The sequence below is a fragment of the Aquarana catesbeiana genome, linkage group LG05 (assembly GCF_042186555.1).
Source record: "Aquarana catesbeiana isolate 2022-GZ linkage group LG05, ASM4218655v1, whole genome shotgun sequence".
NCBI lineage: Eukaryota > Metazoa > Chordata > Amphibia > Anura > Ranidae > Aquarana > Aquarana catesbeiana.
In genome coordinates, this window is record NC_133328.1 from 594,799,849 (window position 1) to 594,817,912 (window position 18,064).

The 18,064-nt window shown below is 36.1% G+C and overlaps 1 protein-coding gene across 1 annotated transcript in view; it reads right to left on the reverse strand.

Moving 5' to 3' along the window:
* CSMD3 (CUB and Sushi multiple domains 3) overlaps window positions 1-18,064 on the reverse strand; it is a 1,635,173-nt gene that overhangs the window by 916,470 nt on the left and 700,639 nt on the right. The window contains exon 7 of the mRNA XM_073632169.1: window positions 6,903-7,202. Coding sequence (XP_073488270.1) covers window positions 6,903-7,202 — 300 coding nt within the window. The remainder of the gene's footprint in view (window positions 1-6,902; window positions 7,203-18,064) is intronic.

Below are 18,064 nucleotides of genomic sequence, written 5' to 3' on the forward strand. Positions count from 1 at the left end.
TGCTTGACTGTGATATTTCTATTTACATTTCATATGCCTATCATAAATATATGTTAGCTTTCGATGATGGTAAGAGTGAAACTAAGGGAATAGTGCCTGTATAGGTTCAACTTGGGCAGCTCAATCCACATTTTTCATTTTGATTACATTCTTTCAAACTCATGAATAACTCACTAGCTAATTTTTAATAGCATGGGGGTGTTAGAAGCCCTGTTTAAAAAAAATGCTAAGTGATATGCCTTAGTATATGAAATATTTAGTAAGTGCAACAAGATGTGAAGAGAATGTAAATGGTATAAATGTATAACCACTAAATTAACGGTGGATATAATGAGCTATTATTGATAGAATGCTGTCTCACAGGGTAGCTTTCCAAAAAGAGGCCTTCACTTCTCCCCCTGACCAATGACCTCATTATATCCCTGGAGGAAATTTTACCCTGCAAGGGAAAAATACTGCTGGACGTTAATGGCTAATAACCACATTGAATCGAATGACCTTGCTCTAAATCATGACCTTTGTAGGAATAACTGGAAACATTTACATGCAGACGTAACATACTTCATCCTCTACAATGAAATGTAATGTTAATTTTTCAATTTGAATCAGGTAAATACATTTCAGGTTTATTAAAAAAAAATTGTGCAAACTCTCAAATTTTTATTTTCGAAAGCTTAGAAAGCATGCCACAGAGAAGGACCCTTGCTCTCTCTGTAAAGGCAATGGTCTTTCTGCAGAAGTCAGACACACCCCCTGCTATGTCACACCTATAGCTGTTCAATCAGGAAAGCTCAATCTTCCTGCTGATTGGAGAACTCTCTGACAGGTGGTGTGTTTTAGGGTTCTTCTAAATTTTGACATGCTTTTCTACTTAGCCTGTGGCTTCTTTCTAAAGGAAAAGTACTGTAGGACTGCACATCTTTTGTTTGATTATTTCTTTCTTTATTTTGATTGTTATTTCTTATCGTAATACTGTTTTTGAACCTTTTTATTTTGACAGCTGTCCATTTCTGATTTCTTGTACCCTACACTTTACTGAGATGCTGCCTTTTTTGTATCTTCTTCACAGTCTTTTTTCTTAAATTATGTTTATTTTGCACTAAATACGTTTGTAAGTGCGTTGAACTCCAAACCTACTCTCAGCATGTTTCACCAATTGTGTAGCTTCCTCAGGGGAAAGTGCAGTGTGGTAAAGCTTTTTCTGTGACATGTTAAGTGCATGAACAAAATTGACCATGTTGCTATTATTAAAGTGGTATTAAACCCCAAAATAAAAATGTTTTATATGTGGCTTACTAATTCCTTTTCTTGTTCAAACATTTTAATAGAAAGAGTAAAAGGTACATGGCATAGAGTCGGAGGGGGAAAGCTCCCCCCAGCAGCAAAATAGAGAGTGGAAGACAAAACAAACTGTGTAGATAGTAGGGACACAGCCCCGTTTGTATAAATCATGATAACATCAATAAAACATTAAGAACCAGTATGTGATACATCATATACACTGTAGCCAATACAAAGTGAGACAGTGGTGAGTTATGGACCTGAAACATGCAGTGGGCTGCTCCTACAAGTGGGGACTAGTTACAACAGATGTTGGGAATCAGGTTCAAATAGAGTCAGGCTAGACATAGCAAACTAGGGGTGCCTGATCATGGACCAGCAAGTAGATATGTGAATTCTGGGAGGAGATCCCATTGAGGAGAATGAGTAGCCAGGGAACAACCAAGAAGGAGAACAGATAAAGAGGAGGAAAGAGGAGAAGGCATAGAAAGAAAGAAAGAGCAGAAGAAAGAAGAGGAGTCACCGGAAGGAGGGGGGGTCCGGTGCCTGCATGTAATCAAAATTAGGAAGGGAGTGACTTAGGGACAGAGTAGAAAGCTGTCAAAATCGGAGGAGAGAAAGTGATCTACCCAAGGTTGCCAAAGTCTTTCATATTTAGCAACCTTATTGAGGAGTACAGCCTTGACCTTAGCGTGGATCATCGATCTAGTAATTCTATTCTTGGTTTCCAAGCTGTTTAGGTGGGGGGTTTGTCAGGCCTTTTGGATTGTTTGCTTTGCAGCTGTGGTGACCTGCAAAAGCAATTTGAGTTGGGGTCGAGGTGGCTTATCAATTCTTAAATGTAGTGGTTGCATTAGTATTCTTTTTTAAGGCTTTTTCTTTATATTCACCTGATGATCCTGTCAGTAAGTTTGTTGTTTTGTAACTCCCCTGTACAGACCAAGCTGCCCAGCAATCATAAAACCTTTATTCCAAAAATAAATAAATATAAAAAAAAAAGTTGTTGTACCTGCTTAAAAGTGTAAGATTCACATTGTTCAAGTCCATCTAAATCTGTTATTATATTAAGCACTACCCTTTCTCCAGTTTGAAAATGCTGTTTAAAAGTGTCTCCATTGCTTCTCTATCCGGAGTGGAGACAGTGATACTGTCTAGATCAGCAGGTGACAATAAAGGAAAAAAAAAGCTTTAAAAAATTAAATTACTTTAACCATCGCATTTAAAGTTGGTAAGCTGCAATATATTAACTTCCCTAGTGGTAATCCCAAGTGTGGCTCGGGGTGAATTTTCATTACCAAAAGCGGTAACACACTTGGGATTGCATCGCAGGATCCAGGCAAGGTTACTTACCTCATCCCCAGGATCCTGCGATGTCTCCCAGCTGTATGTGGGGCTGTGTCCTCTATTACTGTTCCGGGCTCCATTCCCTGCAAGCATCGCGATGCACTTGGACGGAGCCTGGCGCCAAATCAAAAAGTGTAAAAAAGCAAAATAAATTCAGTACACTGTAATCTTACAGATTACATTACTGTATCAAATAATGTCACCTCCCCTTTGTTCCTAATGCTTTGTCCAGTGCCCAGCATACAGTTTTATAATATATCCTGTTCTTTCTGCATGGAAACTTGAGAATGTCCATGGCAACCAAAAAGTGCCCCTTTATGTCAAAAGCTGTTTTAGACCAGCTAGAAAAGAGTGATAGTAAATTAGAATCACTTGCAATTGAGCAATAGTGATTCATGGGGAAATTCGTCATCAAACACTGAAAGTAACAACAGCGACAATTCTGCGACTAAGCAAATTTCAGTATTTTTGATTTGATTACATTATTGAATAAGTGTAATTATTATTATATTATTATTTGTTATAATTATTTATAGTTATTTATTATATTATAATTTATGATTTTGTGTTTCAAACTTTATCATACCCGTGATGTCTACTAGACTCTTGTTTGGACAGATTTAAGTGAGTTATTCCTAAGAATTACAGGCCTACAATATAAAATGCCACATTTCCATGCAAAACAATGTATCGCTTTCAGCATCAAAATTCAGACATAATCATACTGGCAAGGGGGTTAAATGTTTGTTTTTTGGGTTTAATACCACCTCAGACAAAATGTATTCAAGAATCAAAACTTCTGAACTAACTTTTATATCAAAGACTACAAATCTGTCAGACCTATATCTTTGAACATTCACTAAAAAAATCTTTAGCAATTACTAATATTATTGCATAGGAAATTCAATATTATCTGTGTCTCCTTCCTTCTTAAATGCTCATCAGTCATTTTGCTTGCGGATCAAAGAAGGGCTAAGTGAATTCTGGGAAAATCATTCACTGCTGCTTAATAGAAATGCAATGTCTTCCACTTAACAGCAAGATGATTTTAAACATTAAGCCATAATGTTGTAGTAAGTGCATGGAATGATGTGACAATAAGTAATGGTGATATGGTATCATGTTCTGCCTAATTAAACACTGTACAATAAAGGATACTGCAATGTTAATGAGCAATATGCCAGATAATTGGATAGCATCTTAAGCTTGTTTGCACTGCACATATTACTTGTGCAGCAGTTCTTTTTTGTGTTTTGGATAAATAATAATAATAAATAACTTTTTAAAGTTGTGGGAAGACTAGACTAATAGTAGCCAGACATATTTTGACGTGTACTGCTAACAAGTTAATTGGCAAAAGATATGCATCTACAAATCAAAACAGAGAGGACCTAAAATGTTGGTTCAACATATTTGAACATAACTTCAAGCAGAAATGTACAACTTTGCTCTTAGTGAATGTTTCCTTTAAGTATACCCCCCTCCCTGAGTGCACTCAGGTTGTTCCATAAAGTTATGCGACTCTAGTTTGGAAGAGCCTATGACGTCACAGGGCCGCCATCTTCTTTGACCCAATTTGTATATACTTGCCTATATCCTGTTATGCACCAGTATAATGCATTATAAAATTTGAGATTTCATTTTATTGAGTTATATTTTTAAAAAAACGTCTTATCTATATCTCTCTCTCTCTCTCTCTCTCTCTCTCTCTCTCTCTCTCTCTCTCTCTCTCTCTCTCTCTCTCTCTCTCTATCTCTCTCTCTCTCTCTCTCTCTCTCTCTCTCTCTCTCTCTCTCTCTCTCTCTCTCTATAGAGATCTATATATCTCTCTCTATATAGATATATAGATCTAGACATTTATATATCTATATATATATATATATAGAGAGAGAGAGCAATTTTTGTATTATCCCTTTTTGAGCTTCCTGAACACTTTTATTGGGAGATTCAAGTATTTAATAAAAAAAAAAAAAAAAAAAAATGTTCCAAAGATGATATTAATTGTATTGTTGTACATCTACTACAAATAATAATATTTTAAATCAAAAATGTACATCCCTGGATAAAATAAGACAACAACCTATCTCACGTAGGACAGCTGACATATCCTAGTTGCTAAAAGTATTTAGCAGAGTCCCTTAAAGAAATATTTTCACATCTTTATTTTTTGAGACTACAGCACTATTTTTAACAACTCTCACAACCTTCTAGTACTGCAAACCAGATTTAGTGACAATTAATAGTACCTTAAACTGAAAAAAACTAATTTTGCCATATATAAGTTAGTTTGCATTACCTACCTACATGATAATGTACTTTCAGGGTTCTGCGTGGCTTGTAAATTGAGCAACCACAATGAAGCTTTCCTAAATATGCAAATACTGTATTTTCAGGGTGTGTTCAATTCATTTGGAAACACATTTTTGTATTAATTATATATGCTGTCAGTTGACAAGTAACCAGAAGTAGAAACTTTGTTTCAGAACCTCCATCTGTACTTTTATAACTTAAAGTAATTTAGAAGCAGAACTCTTGAAGCTGCTCTTTGCATGAACAAATAATATAAAGCAGCTTGCTTCAGCCAGAATTTCTGCTACATTAGTCATATTTGTCACAGCAAAAGTAATCATCTATCAGGAAACAGACCTGATGAAAACATTTTAAATGATCTTATGTCCAATATGCAGTATGTATAAAAAAAGAATGTGCTGATGCAAATCTTTTCACCTGTTAAGCTGTTTCTTTCTTACTTACAGGATTGAACTGTTATTGCTTTGATTAGATCTCAATGCATGATGAATAGAGGAGTTTAATTGCATCAAATGTATGGTATCACATCCCATTTGTTTGGTATAACATTACAGTAGTGAGTGTGGAGCCCACTTAATGTGATTATTTTTTAATAAAAGATTTGCTACCTGTGCTACATGCAGCTCACCCAAATATAGCTACAGATATAGATATATATAGATCTAGATCTATCTATCTATCTATCTATCTATCTATCTATCTATCTATCTATCTATCTATCTATCTATCTATCTATCTAGATATATCTAGATATATCTAGCTATATATATATATATATATATATATATATATATATATATATATTAATATAGATAGATAGATAGATAGATAGATAGATAGATAGATAGATAGATAGATAGATAGATAGATAGATAGATAGATAGATAGATAGATAGATAGATAGATAGAGTGTATACACATAAATAGCATTGTATGCGTAAAGTATTGTTGTCACTTTGGTATCTTTTTTTAAAATTAGTTGCTTGTCCCATATGATGGCTAAGAGTCAGATTTATAATTATGAAAGGGGTTGAAAAAATTTGTTTCAATTAAAATTGCTTGAAAAAGTAGCTTGATTAAAAAGTGAAAAAGAAAAAAAGCTGCTTTATGTATCATTATACGTTATGAGATAAATCATTAGAACAGATAAACATTTATTAATTAAACTATGTAGAATTTGCTGTACTGTGAAAATGAAGTGCAAAGATTCATGTCTTAAATTTAAACATGTAAATGTTATTTCTACTTTTAACTTATTTGCTCAATTTTATTTTTCTAATTGTTAAACAAAAACAGTGATGTACCAGGGATCTAAGCCTCATATAGAATTGGAAAATGTGCTCATAATTTTTCTTAATTTTCACCACACAGCAAAATTAAAAGTAAATATAAAACAACCACTTTTTCTTTTATATGGATGGGCATTTATTTCACAAAAAATCTCCATAATTCAGCTGCATCCCAAATATAAATGTGTTTGCTGCATATTTAAAAGGACAATGCCAATATTTTACCTGTAAATTAAGTTTGCAGTATCCTAAAAGTTTCAAGAAAGAATAGTACAAAATTAGGACAATGCTCAATAAGAAAATTATTCAATATAATTAGTGAGGAGGAATGCATTTTCGATGCAAACATTTCCTCCAAAACAGACCTTAAAATAAAATATGTACATCATAATTAAATCCATGTTTATGGCCATTGTCAGTGATTGTCTTGTCATTTCATGCTATGACATATCTGCTTATTAATTATTTATTTATATTATATTACTTTTGAAACTTTTTGAACCCCGTTTCATTCCTGGGGATGGTTTTATGGTGCAATATTCCAATATTTTACATCTTGACAGTGTTAATTTAAAGAAAAAATGTTTTGATACTTTTAGCCATGATATGACAAACATAAGTGACCATGGCCTTAATGAATGGCTTTTTAAAAGGGTCACAATAAAATAGCATAGATACCTCTATGAGTAACACCTGCAAGCTCTTTAGTTCTTTCTATCTGTACAGAATTTCTTGGCCGTCTTCGTAAGCTTTGTGTTTGTGCTGTTGGTGAAGACTGTAGGTCCATGATTATGCTTGATTCCAAAACATGTTCAACGGCTTGGACCAGGATATCTTCTGCATGGCTTTTGTTGGGGGTAGCAGTTAAACAGGACACAGTAACATCAGCAGATGTGAGAGCAAGTGTTACAGCACCAGGAGTAGCCTCAATTTGCTCCTCCAACTCACCGGTGGTAGTAGCAGTAGTTTTGCTGAAACCTGTGGGACACATAGTGGCACTAGATGCTAACTTTTTCTTTTGAATGTTGCATTTACCTAAATATTATAATTTTTTTTTTCATAATAAAATGTCTAAAACTATATTTTAATGAAGATATATGGCATGGAGACAAAATGACAACTATGACTATTATGAATCTAAAATATATAATCAAGTAAGTGTTAAATTTGCTTCTAAAAACATTCCGTACAAACTTTCTATTGCTGTTAATTATTTATCTACTATAACATGCTTGTCAAGCATGATGTATAAAAGTATAGGCATTACGCTGTTACAGTTATAGTATTAAAAGCAATTTCCAAAAATGTTAATGGCTTACATTAAAAAAAAATACTGCATCAAAAAGTTTGAAATTACTACATACAGTGCTTGTATTAACTATGTCAAATTACTGTCAACATATCAGGACCATAAGGATATATTCACCAAACCATAATACATGCTGAATTGTATGTTATTTACTATGTTCATTTCCCTAAAGGTTTTAATGCAAAGATCACCTGATCTTTTATGTACTATATTTTACATTTTTGTGGTATTTTGTAAATAAAGTAAATACAAAAAAAATGGCACAGATTATGATTACCCCTTAAAAATGCTAATCTCTGACTGGAACTATTTGTCAGTTATATGAGATCTCTATTCAGGTAAGCACAAAATGTAACTATTTAACATAGAGAAAAATATATAAAATAAAATGATTCATAAAAAAGAGGCTTGCACTAGTTAAATAACAATGTCATGAAAAAAAGTAATATTTATAAACCCCCATAATATTGATGTATGTGAATTGAACATTAATCGGAAAAGTAATGCAATATAAAATAACAACACTGTCAAAATAACAGCTTACTGAATTGACACAACTGCTTCAATAGTAAACTGTTTCTACACTATTCTAATATAGCATAATAAAAGACTGACAAGGTAAATATATTAGTTGTAAAGGCTTGTATTGCAAGTACTATAGAACTAATATTATTACTGTATACAATGGAATACATAAAGCAAAATAATGAGCTGATTTTGAAGTTACTGTAATTCATATATGTATAATTAAATCTCTTTTGGGATGTGCCCAATGGGCAGTCAACTGAATGATGCAACAGGCTGTCAGATAATGTCTTATAAATTGGTCTAGCTTTAAAGAAGAGCAGTTGATACATTTGAGAATCACTGGAAGCCAGTGACCCCATTCTAAAAGTCTGACCTGCATACAGCATTTATTTAACCTCCTTACCAGTAATCTCGAGTGTGGCTCGGGGTGAATTTTCGGTACCAAAAGCAGTAACCCCGAGCCACACTTGGGATTGCATCGCAGGATCGAGGCAAAGTTACTTACCTTGTCCCTAGAATCCTGCGATGTCTCCCACTGTGTGTGTGAGCCGTGTCTCCGCTCGATCTATCACAGTGCCAAGCTCCGTTTCTGCGAGCATTGCAATGCATGGGGACAGAGCACGGCACCAAATTCAAAAAGTTAAAAACACACAATACATACAGTACACTGTAATCTTATAGGTTACATTACTGTATCAAATTATTTCACATCCTTTTTGTCCCTAGTGGTTTGTACAGTGCCCTGCATACAGTTTTATATTATAAATACTGTTCTTTCTGCCTGGAAACTGAAGATTGTCCATAGCAACCAAAAAGCATCCCTTTACATCAAAAGATGTTTTAGACCAGCTAGAAAACAGTGATAATAAATTAGAATCACTTGCAGAATTGAGCAATAGTGATTTGTGGGGAAAACCGTCATCAATCACTGAAAGTAATGACAGCGACAATTCTGCAACTGAGCAAATTCCAGTGTTTTTGATTTGATTACATTATTGAATAATTATTATTATTATTATTATTATTATTATTATTATTATTATTATTATTATTGTTGCCTTATACAATCACCATACAAAAAAAAATAAAAAATAAATAAATTAAAAAAAAAAAAAGGGGGGAGTAGGGGGAACATTATATGGAGAACATTTAAAATGGTTAGAAATGTTGATATAGAATATTAAAGCTTCCCTATAGCATTTTGGGGATGGACCAAGTTCCAACAGTTTTTCTTCTTCTCTTTCGACATTGGATAATTGTTTTATATAAATGTATGTCATGGTAGTTATTACCAACTATGACAGTAACACCTGGTTACACCTGGTCATGTGACTATTTTCGTTGTATATGTGACATACAATCCTCTCTACAGTTCTAATATTGGGCAGTCATCATATGTGGTCATTGATCAATTTTTTGTTTGTTGGTCAGTTTTCTTTTTCGTGCCATAACTAAGTTCAAAGAGCATTGTGTGAATATCATATAGATATACTGGGACTGGTGAGACTCATAGTGATTGGCAAATAGCAGGGAGTATAATACAATTGTACTTAAGAGTAATTTAGTTTGATTGTTCCTGAAGCCACTAGTGACTGATGACATCACACTTATCCGTATTCTGAAATCAAGTTATTTTGGTCTGCATAGGCGACACTGCCTAATCTGCACTGAAAACTCTTAAAGTGATGACCTCTTCCGTAGCCTGCTAAAGGCAGGATTCATACAGTAGCTACACACGGTAGCCAAGGACGGAGCTATATTCCCAAAGGTTTGGCACCAGCCAAGATTGAACTGTACCCAGTTTCAGTAAAAGGATTTAGTGGTGAGTTGCGATGGCAACAAAACTCCCTGGAACACGTGAAGGGTCATACACGCACACACAACGTGGTATTCCACAGAAGGTGGGGCAGAGGTACTTGCAGGCATATGACAATGGAGGAAGAAAGATGGGGGGATGAAAATCAGACACCTGGCTGAAGGGCGTAACCATTCAAATTGTTACACATGTCACTGGGAAAGGGGTCTCATTAGTATGTCGCAGTATATCTATGACAATTCTAATCAAAGGTCCTTACGGCTCAGACTTACCAGACAAGCATTCAGTTGAATGCATATGTTTTAAATGTACTTGTGTTTTTCTTTCTCTACCTTTGTCCACATTAATAAAGTATAATCTTAGAAAGCCAGGAAAGCTGGTCCCCAGGCCATTATTGTATGCTGTATCCAATTGGAATCAACCGGGAAGGCCGTCCCAGAAGCAAGGGCAACAGGACCAGATGCACATTATGGGCTTTTGTACTGTTATTATTGGACTGTTGAAAACAAGGATCCTCATGTTTTTTTTTTTTTTTTTTTTTTTTCTTCTTCTTCTTGTGTTTTGGTGCTGTTTCTCATGATTTTTACTATGGACTTATGACATCCTGAACAAGTGATGACTACCGATACTAGGATCCAGAAGTGTGAACTGTAGAGATGGAGATTTTAAAAGTTTCTTTTTCTTCTCAATGAGTTTTATTTCATTTCAGAGGGTAAAGCCGAAAGTGCCAAATATTAAAGGAGATTGCACATAAACCATTATTCTAGGTGTGGCCGAGTCTCATATTCTCAACTGGCCACAAGGGGCCATCTGTTGCCTTATGAGTTTATATGAAATCTCCATTAATAACTGTAAAACATTGTAATAATGAATATATTTCATTGAGCTGGCATCTATGAAAGCCAGGCAAAAAGGGTTTCATTTAAGCTTTTGCTAAGAGCAGAGAATGTGGGCCAAGGCTTGTATATGCAAACAATGGAGAGCCAATTCCATTGTTCTACACCTACTCCTTTGAAAGGGTGCCATGCTGGGATATGCAATGGACCTAACTTCCTGGGGAAATGCAATTAACACACTTGGCCAACATAGTCACAAAAATTTGCATGAAAGGGGGCCGACTTATGGAGTAAGCCCTCCAATCATGATCCAAGCTAGGCCAACCAATGAGACATCAGCTTGGTTTGATATACTCAGAGCCAAGGGGGAGGTATTGCTCTTTTTCTGATAGACCAGCGAGCTGAAAGGAGCTTTGGTAAGGATGGGTAATTATGGGAAAGGAATGCCCTTTTACTTGTAACTAAATATGTGTGTAGATTACTGTATTGAGGAATATACCCTGTATTCCTTCATGTAAATACTTTATTTCAACCTAATATTTTCTTCCTTGGTGTAAGGCGATAGATAGATGATTGTGTATTAGCTAGACTTTCAACTGCTTCCTAATAAATGTTATTATATTTGAAGCTTTCACTCTTGGTCGAAAAGAACTCTTATTTAACCCACATCATATCTATGAGATATGAAAAATCTTTAATATAGATTTTTCAGGGTAACATTATTATATTATTATTTGTTATAATTATTTATAGTTATTTATTATATTATAATTTATGATTTCGTGTTTCAAACTTTATCATACCCGGGATGTCTACTAGACTCTTGTTTGTTATTCCTAAGAATTACAGGTCTACAATATAAAATGCCAAATTTCCATGCAAAACATTGTACCACTTTGAGCATCAAAAATCTGACATAATCATACCGCCAGGGAGGTTAATGTGATCGTGAACTAACAGACCTTGTTCAAAAAAGAAAAATTAGAATTTTAAATGAAACCTGTCAGAATGGAAACATGGGGACTACTGTTTTCAACTGTGCATACTTATTCTTTTTTCACTACTTGGTGAAAAAGTCTGCAACCAGTGTATGCATATTAAGTAGAGATGGATGAATGGTTTGGCCTGAGCATGAGTTTGGGCCAAACATTTGCCTGTTCGGCTGTTTGCCGAAAACCCATATTTGAAGGGTGTTCGCCAGGTGTTTGCCCCGATGAACACCCTGCAATGCACTGAGTGCTGCCCAGTGTAATTCTGTGCTCTGATTGGGCAAAGCTTTGTCCAATCACGGTGCAGTGTAAGCTGGTTGTTAAGGAGCAGGGCCAGGAAGCTGGCTGTGGCATTCTTAACATCCAATGAGTCATCAGCTGTCAATGGGTTTTTCCACTGACAGCTGCATAATTAAAAAAAGAAAAGAAAAATACGGTGTGGGGTCCCCCCCAGGATCCATATCAGACCCTTATCCAGGCATGCAGACTGGCAGGTTAGGAAAAGGGGGGTGAGCGAACGCCCCCCACCTGAACCATACCAAGCCACATTCCCTCAACATGAGGGGGGTGGCTACTCTGCCCCCCTGCCCCAAAGCACCTTGTTCCGATGTTGATGGGGACAAGGGCCTCATCCCCACAACCATGGTCAGTGGTTGTGAGGGTCTGTGGGTGGGGGCCCCCCGGATACCAACCCCCCAGTATGTGAATGAGTATAGTGTACATAGTACCCCTACCCATTCACCAAAAAAGTAAAACTCCTTTATTAAAAAAGAAAAAAATAGTGTCCCTCGATGTAAATCCATCCTCAATCATGCTGCCCACCAACCCCCAAAATCATTTTTTTTTTATTTTTCAGGTCAGCGGACGGCATGATTGATGATGGATGTACATCGAGGGATACTATATTTTTTTTTTTTACTAAAGGATTTGTCAAAAACTTGTCTTTTGTCTTTATACATATTTGATACTTTTTTGGTGAATTGGTAGGGGTAATATGTACCTGGTATTGACTGGGGGGGGTAACCCTGAGTCATTTTAAATTGATTTGATTTGTTTTTTTTCTTTAGAAATGTGATTTTTGCTGCAGCATGTTTTATGCATGCTACAAATTAACCACTTTACAGGCACATTAAGGGACCCCCAGACACTATATTTAAAGGCATATTTCATTTTTCTTGTTGCACTTTAAGCATTATTAAAATCACTGCTTCTGAAAAAAAACTATTTTTTTTAATTTGCATTGATACATGTCCCAGGGGCAGTATGCAGATCCCCAAACCCATTTTATGGCCAATTACTTACATATAAGCCTTCAAAATGAGCACTTTTAATTTTTCCTCTTCGGCTCCCATAGACTTCAAAGGAGTTCGCCGTTGGGGTTAGAACATTTCCACTGTTCTGGAGTTCTGCTGCGAACTGAATGGGGAGTGTTCGGCCCATGTCTAATATCAAGTGATAATGATGAGGTTTGCATTCACTGCTATCATGGGTTTACAGAAAATACTGCATGTTTGAGGTTTGTGGACCTGGCAAAATAATGTAGGAATTCATGACAGCAACCATAATGTGCTGCAATAGAAGAAAAAAGGACTTTCCGCTCTACGGCCTATAAAATAGTGAAAATGGAGCAGCTAGCACAATACTTAGGTACAAAGTTTAGCAATATAGGAACAGAAACGTGCAGCTCTTCTGTTACATTAAACATGAAATACTGTATATACAAAGTGATTTGGCTTATATGTTTAAACCACAAAAACAACCATAACGTGTAGCAAACAAAATAGGTGAAAAAATAAAATAAAACAAATTCAAGGATTAGCTGAACATATATAATCACAAAAATGTAATAGTTCCAAAAGCCAGTTAAAAGAGATTTCAGTTCATAGGAGAAAAGGTTTTTGCAGCTCTCAATACAGGAGTGTCAGCAGAAAGAGTTCAAGACCACCCAAAGACCCCAGATAGAAAAGCACACCACCCTTGTGCAGCAGTTAGGGGCTTACTGGAAATATATGACCACTAAATTATGGTCAAACCCAGATTTGATAAACATTAGAATCCACAAGGTGCTCTGGTCATAGATCATCAATGTGCATGTCTTGAATCCCTATTTATCCAACAGGAGCAGTGGATCATGGCCAAATGAGTAGGTCTCATGCAACATCCAACTTTCAAAACAAACAGAGCAATCCCCCATAGTGAAGTCCAGTTTAGCACAACAATATATTTATTAAAAAATGTATTGCATTTACAATGTTCCAATAAAAGAAAAGCATACAAGAGATGGGCTCCAAACACCAGATTCTAAAATGGCCACAAGTGTAAAAAAATATATTTTATATAAAAATCAGAAAGTCGCGCTAAAAACTGAAGATGACAACAAGAAGTGTCAAAAAAATCTCATACAAATATGAGAGTGAGTGATGGTCATTGAGTGATTTATGTGCTTGTCGATGTAATTAAACACTGTGAAAAATGAAAAATATAATAAATATAAAATAAATCAGAAAATGACAATTAATTGATAGGACACAGATATTAACTCCTATGTCCAAAAGGAAGAATCGATAATAAGTGACACAATCACTGACAAATAAATATCTCAAGTGACAAAAAAAAGGGAGATAATGTGACACATCTATGGAAACTAAACCATAATTAATATACAAAAACAATATAGAGATAAAGAAAAATAAACTCAAAAAAAGTCCATAACTCAAATGAAAAAGTAATAATTAAAGTCCATCCATGCTAGATGACATGCATGAAACCAAGTTTGTCTCCAAGTGCTCTGTGAAAATGGAACATAAACTTGCTGTGATGACAGTAGAGTGCGCAGATAGACCTCCACCTCTTAATAAAAATGCTGCCTCTTACCAGATGGAATTGGTCTCTTACTAACAGGAGACCTCAAGGGCGGATGGCTGCAACCCCAGCCAGGGATCTTTAAACAGGCACTTTAGCGTCCAAATCCAGGGACTCACTCCAACTCACATCAGCATAAATGGAAATATCCCCATGTAAAAAACAAAGTGCTCCACATAGCATAAAATCCAACGTTTTATTGAATATAAAAATAAAGGTTGCACTTACAAAACCATTGTAGTTAAAAAGCGTATATATGAAAGCCGGCCGGCTCCAAGGTAACCCGTGTCTTCCGGGTATGTGAATAGCGGTGTCGTCGGGACGTAGCTCCTGGGAGGAGGAGCTACGTCCCGACGACACCGCTATTCACATACCCGGAAGACACGGGTTACCTTGGAGCCGGCCGGCTTTCATATATACGCTTTTTAACTACAATGGTTTTGTAAGTGCAACCTTTATTTTTATATTCAATAAAACGTTGGATTTTATGCTATGTGGAGCACTTTGTTTTTTACATGGGGATATTTCCATTTATGCTGATGTGAGTTGGAGTGAGTCCCTGGATTTGGACGCTAAAGTGCCTGTTTAAAGATCCCTGGCTGGGGTTGCAGCCATCCGCCCTTGAGGTCTCCTGTTAGTAAGAGACCAATTCCATCTGGTAAGAGGCAGCATTTTTATTAAGAGGTGGAGGTCTATCTGCGCACTCTACTGTCATCACAGCAAGTTTATGTTCCATTTTCACAGAGCACTTGGAGACAAACTTGGTTTCATGCATGTCATCTAGCATGGATGGACTTTAATTATTACTTTTTCATTTGAGTTATGGACTTTTTTTGAGTTTATTTTTCTTTATCTCTATATTGTTTTTGTATATTAATTATGGTTTAGTTTCCATAGATGTGTCACATTATCTCCTTTTTTTTGTCACTTGAGATATTTATTTGTCAGTGATTGTGTCACTTATTATCGATTCTTCCTTTTGGACATAGGAGTTAATATCTGTGTCCTATCAATTAATTGTCATTTTCTGATTTATTTTATATTTATTATATTTTTCATTTTTCACAGTGTTTAATTACATCGACAAGCACATAAATCACTCAATGACCATCACTCACTCTCATATTTGTATGAGATTTTTTTGACACTTCTTGTTGTCATCTTCAGTTTTTAGCGCGACTTTCTGATTTTTATACGATTTATGGTTTACTACTTTTTAGTCGCAGCTTTTGCCACTTAGTGTAAGCGCAGTATTTACTTTTACCAAAAAAATATATTTGCATTTTCTATTTTTCTTATTTTTTCTCATTTTTCCTTATTTAATTTTATTTTATACATTTTAATTTTCATTTTAATTTTCATAGTTTTTGCTTGATTTTTGAATTATTTAGTATGTCAGTACTTTTTTCACATATATACATTCTCATGTGTGTATATACATACATGTATTGATGAATTTGCCTGATTCTAACATGTTTTTTAGCAGGGCCGTGCTAATGTCTTACTGTACATGCCTTTCTATTATTGGAACATTGTAAGTGCGATACATTTTTAATAAATATATTATTGTGCTAAATGGGACTTCATTATGGGGAAAGCTCTGTTTGTTTTTATGTCGGATACTGCATGAGACCTACTCATTTGGCTATGAACCGCTGCTCCTTTGGGATAAATAGGAATCCAAGACATCCACATTGAGGACCTTGTGGATTCTAATATTTATCAAATGTGGGTTTGACCATTATTTAGTGGTCAAATATTTCCGGTAAACCCCCAACTGCTGCAAAAGGGTGATGTTTTTCTATCTGGGGTCTTTGGATGGTCTTGAATCCTTTCTGGTGACACTCATGTATTGAAAGCTACAAAGACCATTTCTCCTATAAATTGACATCTATTTTAACTGGCTTTGGGGACTCTTACATGTTTGTGATTATTTATGTTTAACCATAATGTGCTTCTGAACTTAGGTCAGCTGTCTTAGAAGGACTAATAAGGGGGCTAATCCATAAGCAAGTTCCTTTACTATAATTTCTGAGGTCACTGTAGCTTTATTGACAATGTGCTTGAGCCATGATAGGGAAAGCATAGGGAGTGCTTCTGACAAAGAACATAGGGAGAGATCAGTGTGGAGCTTGTTGGCACTGGCAGATCTGTTACAAAAAATATGTTATATAGTTAGCAAAATGCTGTGTATCATGGAGAATTCCTTGTGCATCCCTCCAGTGTAATGTTTCATAACAGTTACATAATATGGGATCCACTGGGTTGCAAGTTTACAACTGTATGAACTATTAGAATTGGTTGTTCTGTTTATGATATGTTGAATCAGTGGGGATGTTATGGTTTTGCACATTTTCAGTTCCCTCTCGGCCTGGGCCTGGAGAACTGCTGGAAGCACTGGCTAAGTGTAGCTCCTTTTCTAAAACATACAAGCTTCAGAACAGAATGGCAACTTTGGATACTTAGGAAGGGATGCTGGTTCCAGGGAGTGTGGGAATAAGTCTAGTGAAGAGGAGAGGGTACAGGTGACTGCATTAACACCACTGAACTGCATAGTACATGTGGCAATACCACCACCTTCAGCAGTGTGCCTTTCCTGCAACTCTCCCTGCCACTAGACTGACATAGTGTACCATGACGGAAATGTAGTATCCCTGCCCTTGGACCAAATATCCATGGCCATGTCTACCCTACCATTGACAGTATGTTGCAATGGCACAGACACATTAGGTTCCCCAAACTGGTGGATGGCAAAGATGGCTTTCCAGGCAAAATAATGGTGGCTTGGTACCTGCCACTGTGGTGTAACAAAGGCAATAAACACACAGAAGGAGGCTGATTCCATGAGCTGTATTTTTTTTCCACTTCAGCAGCACATACAACAAAAAAAGTCCCACATTGCAGAACTCTGAAGATAGCAGTAGTCTGTACCTCTGGGCAGTTGTGCCAAATTGCAGGAATGTTAGGTATGTGTGTGTTATGGGAGATGCTCTGCTATTTACTTCTCGTAAATTCAAATGCAAGGAAGAGATACCATCTGAGTTGAGTACTGCAGTGGGAGCTTGACAGGGCCAAATTCGTTAGCTAGATAAAGGCCTTGTAGTCCCCTGTGTTAACCTCCCTGACAGTATTCCGGAGTGTGGCTCGGGGTTAAATTTCAGCACCATTAGCGGTAACCCCCGAGCCACACTCAGGATTACATTGCAGGATCCTGGTGCGGTATATTTACCTTGTCGTCAGGATTCTGTTATGTCCCCCTGCTGTGTCTGTGGGCTGTGTCCTCCTCCGAAGCTTCTCTGTGCCAGGCTCCATTCCCTTCGAGGGTTGCGACGCACGGGGCGGAGCCTGGCAGCAAATTAAAAAGAAATATAAAAATCATAACACATACAGTACTGTAATCTTACAGATTACAGTACTGTATGAAATCATTTCACATCCCTTTTTTTCCCAGTGCTTTGTCCCATGCCCTGCATGCAGTTTTATATTATATATACTATTCT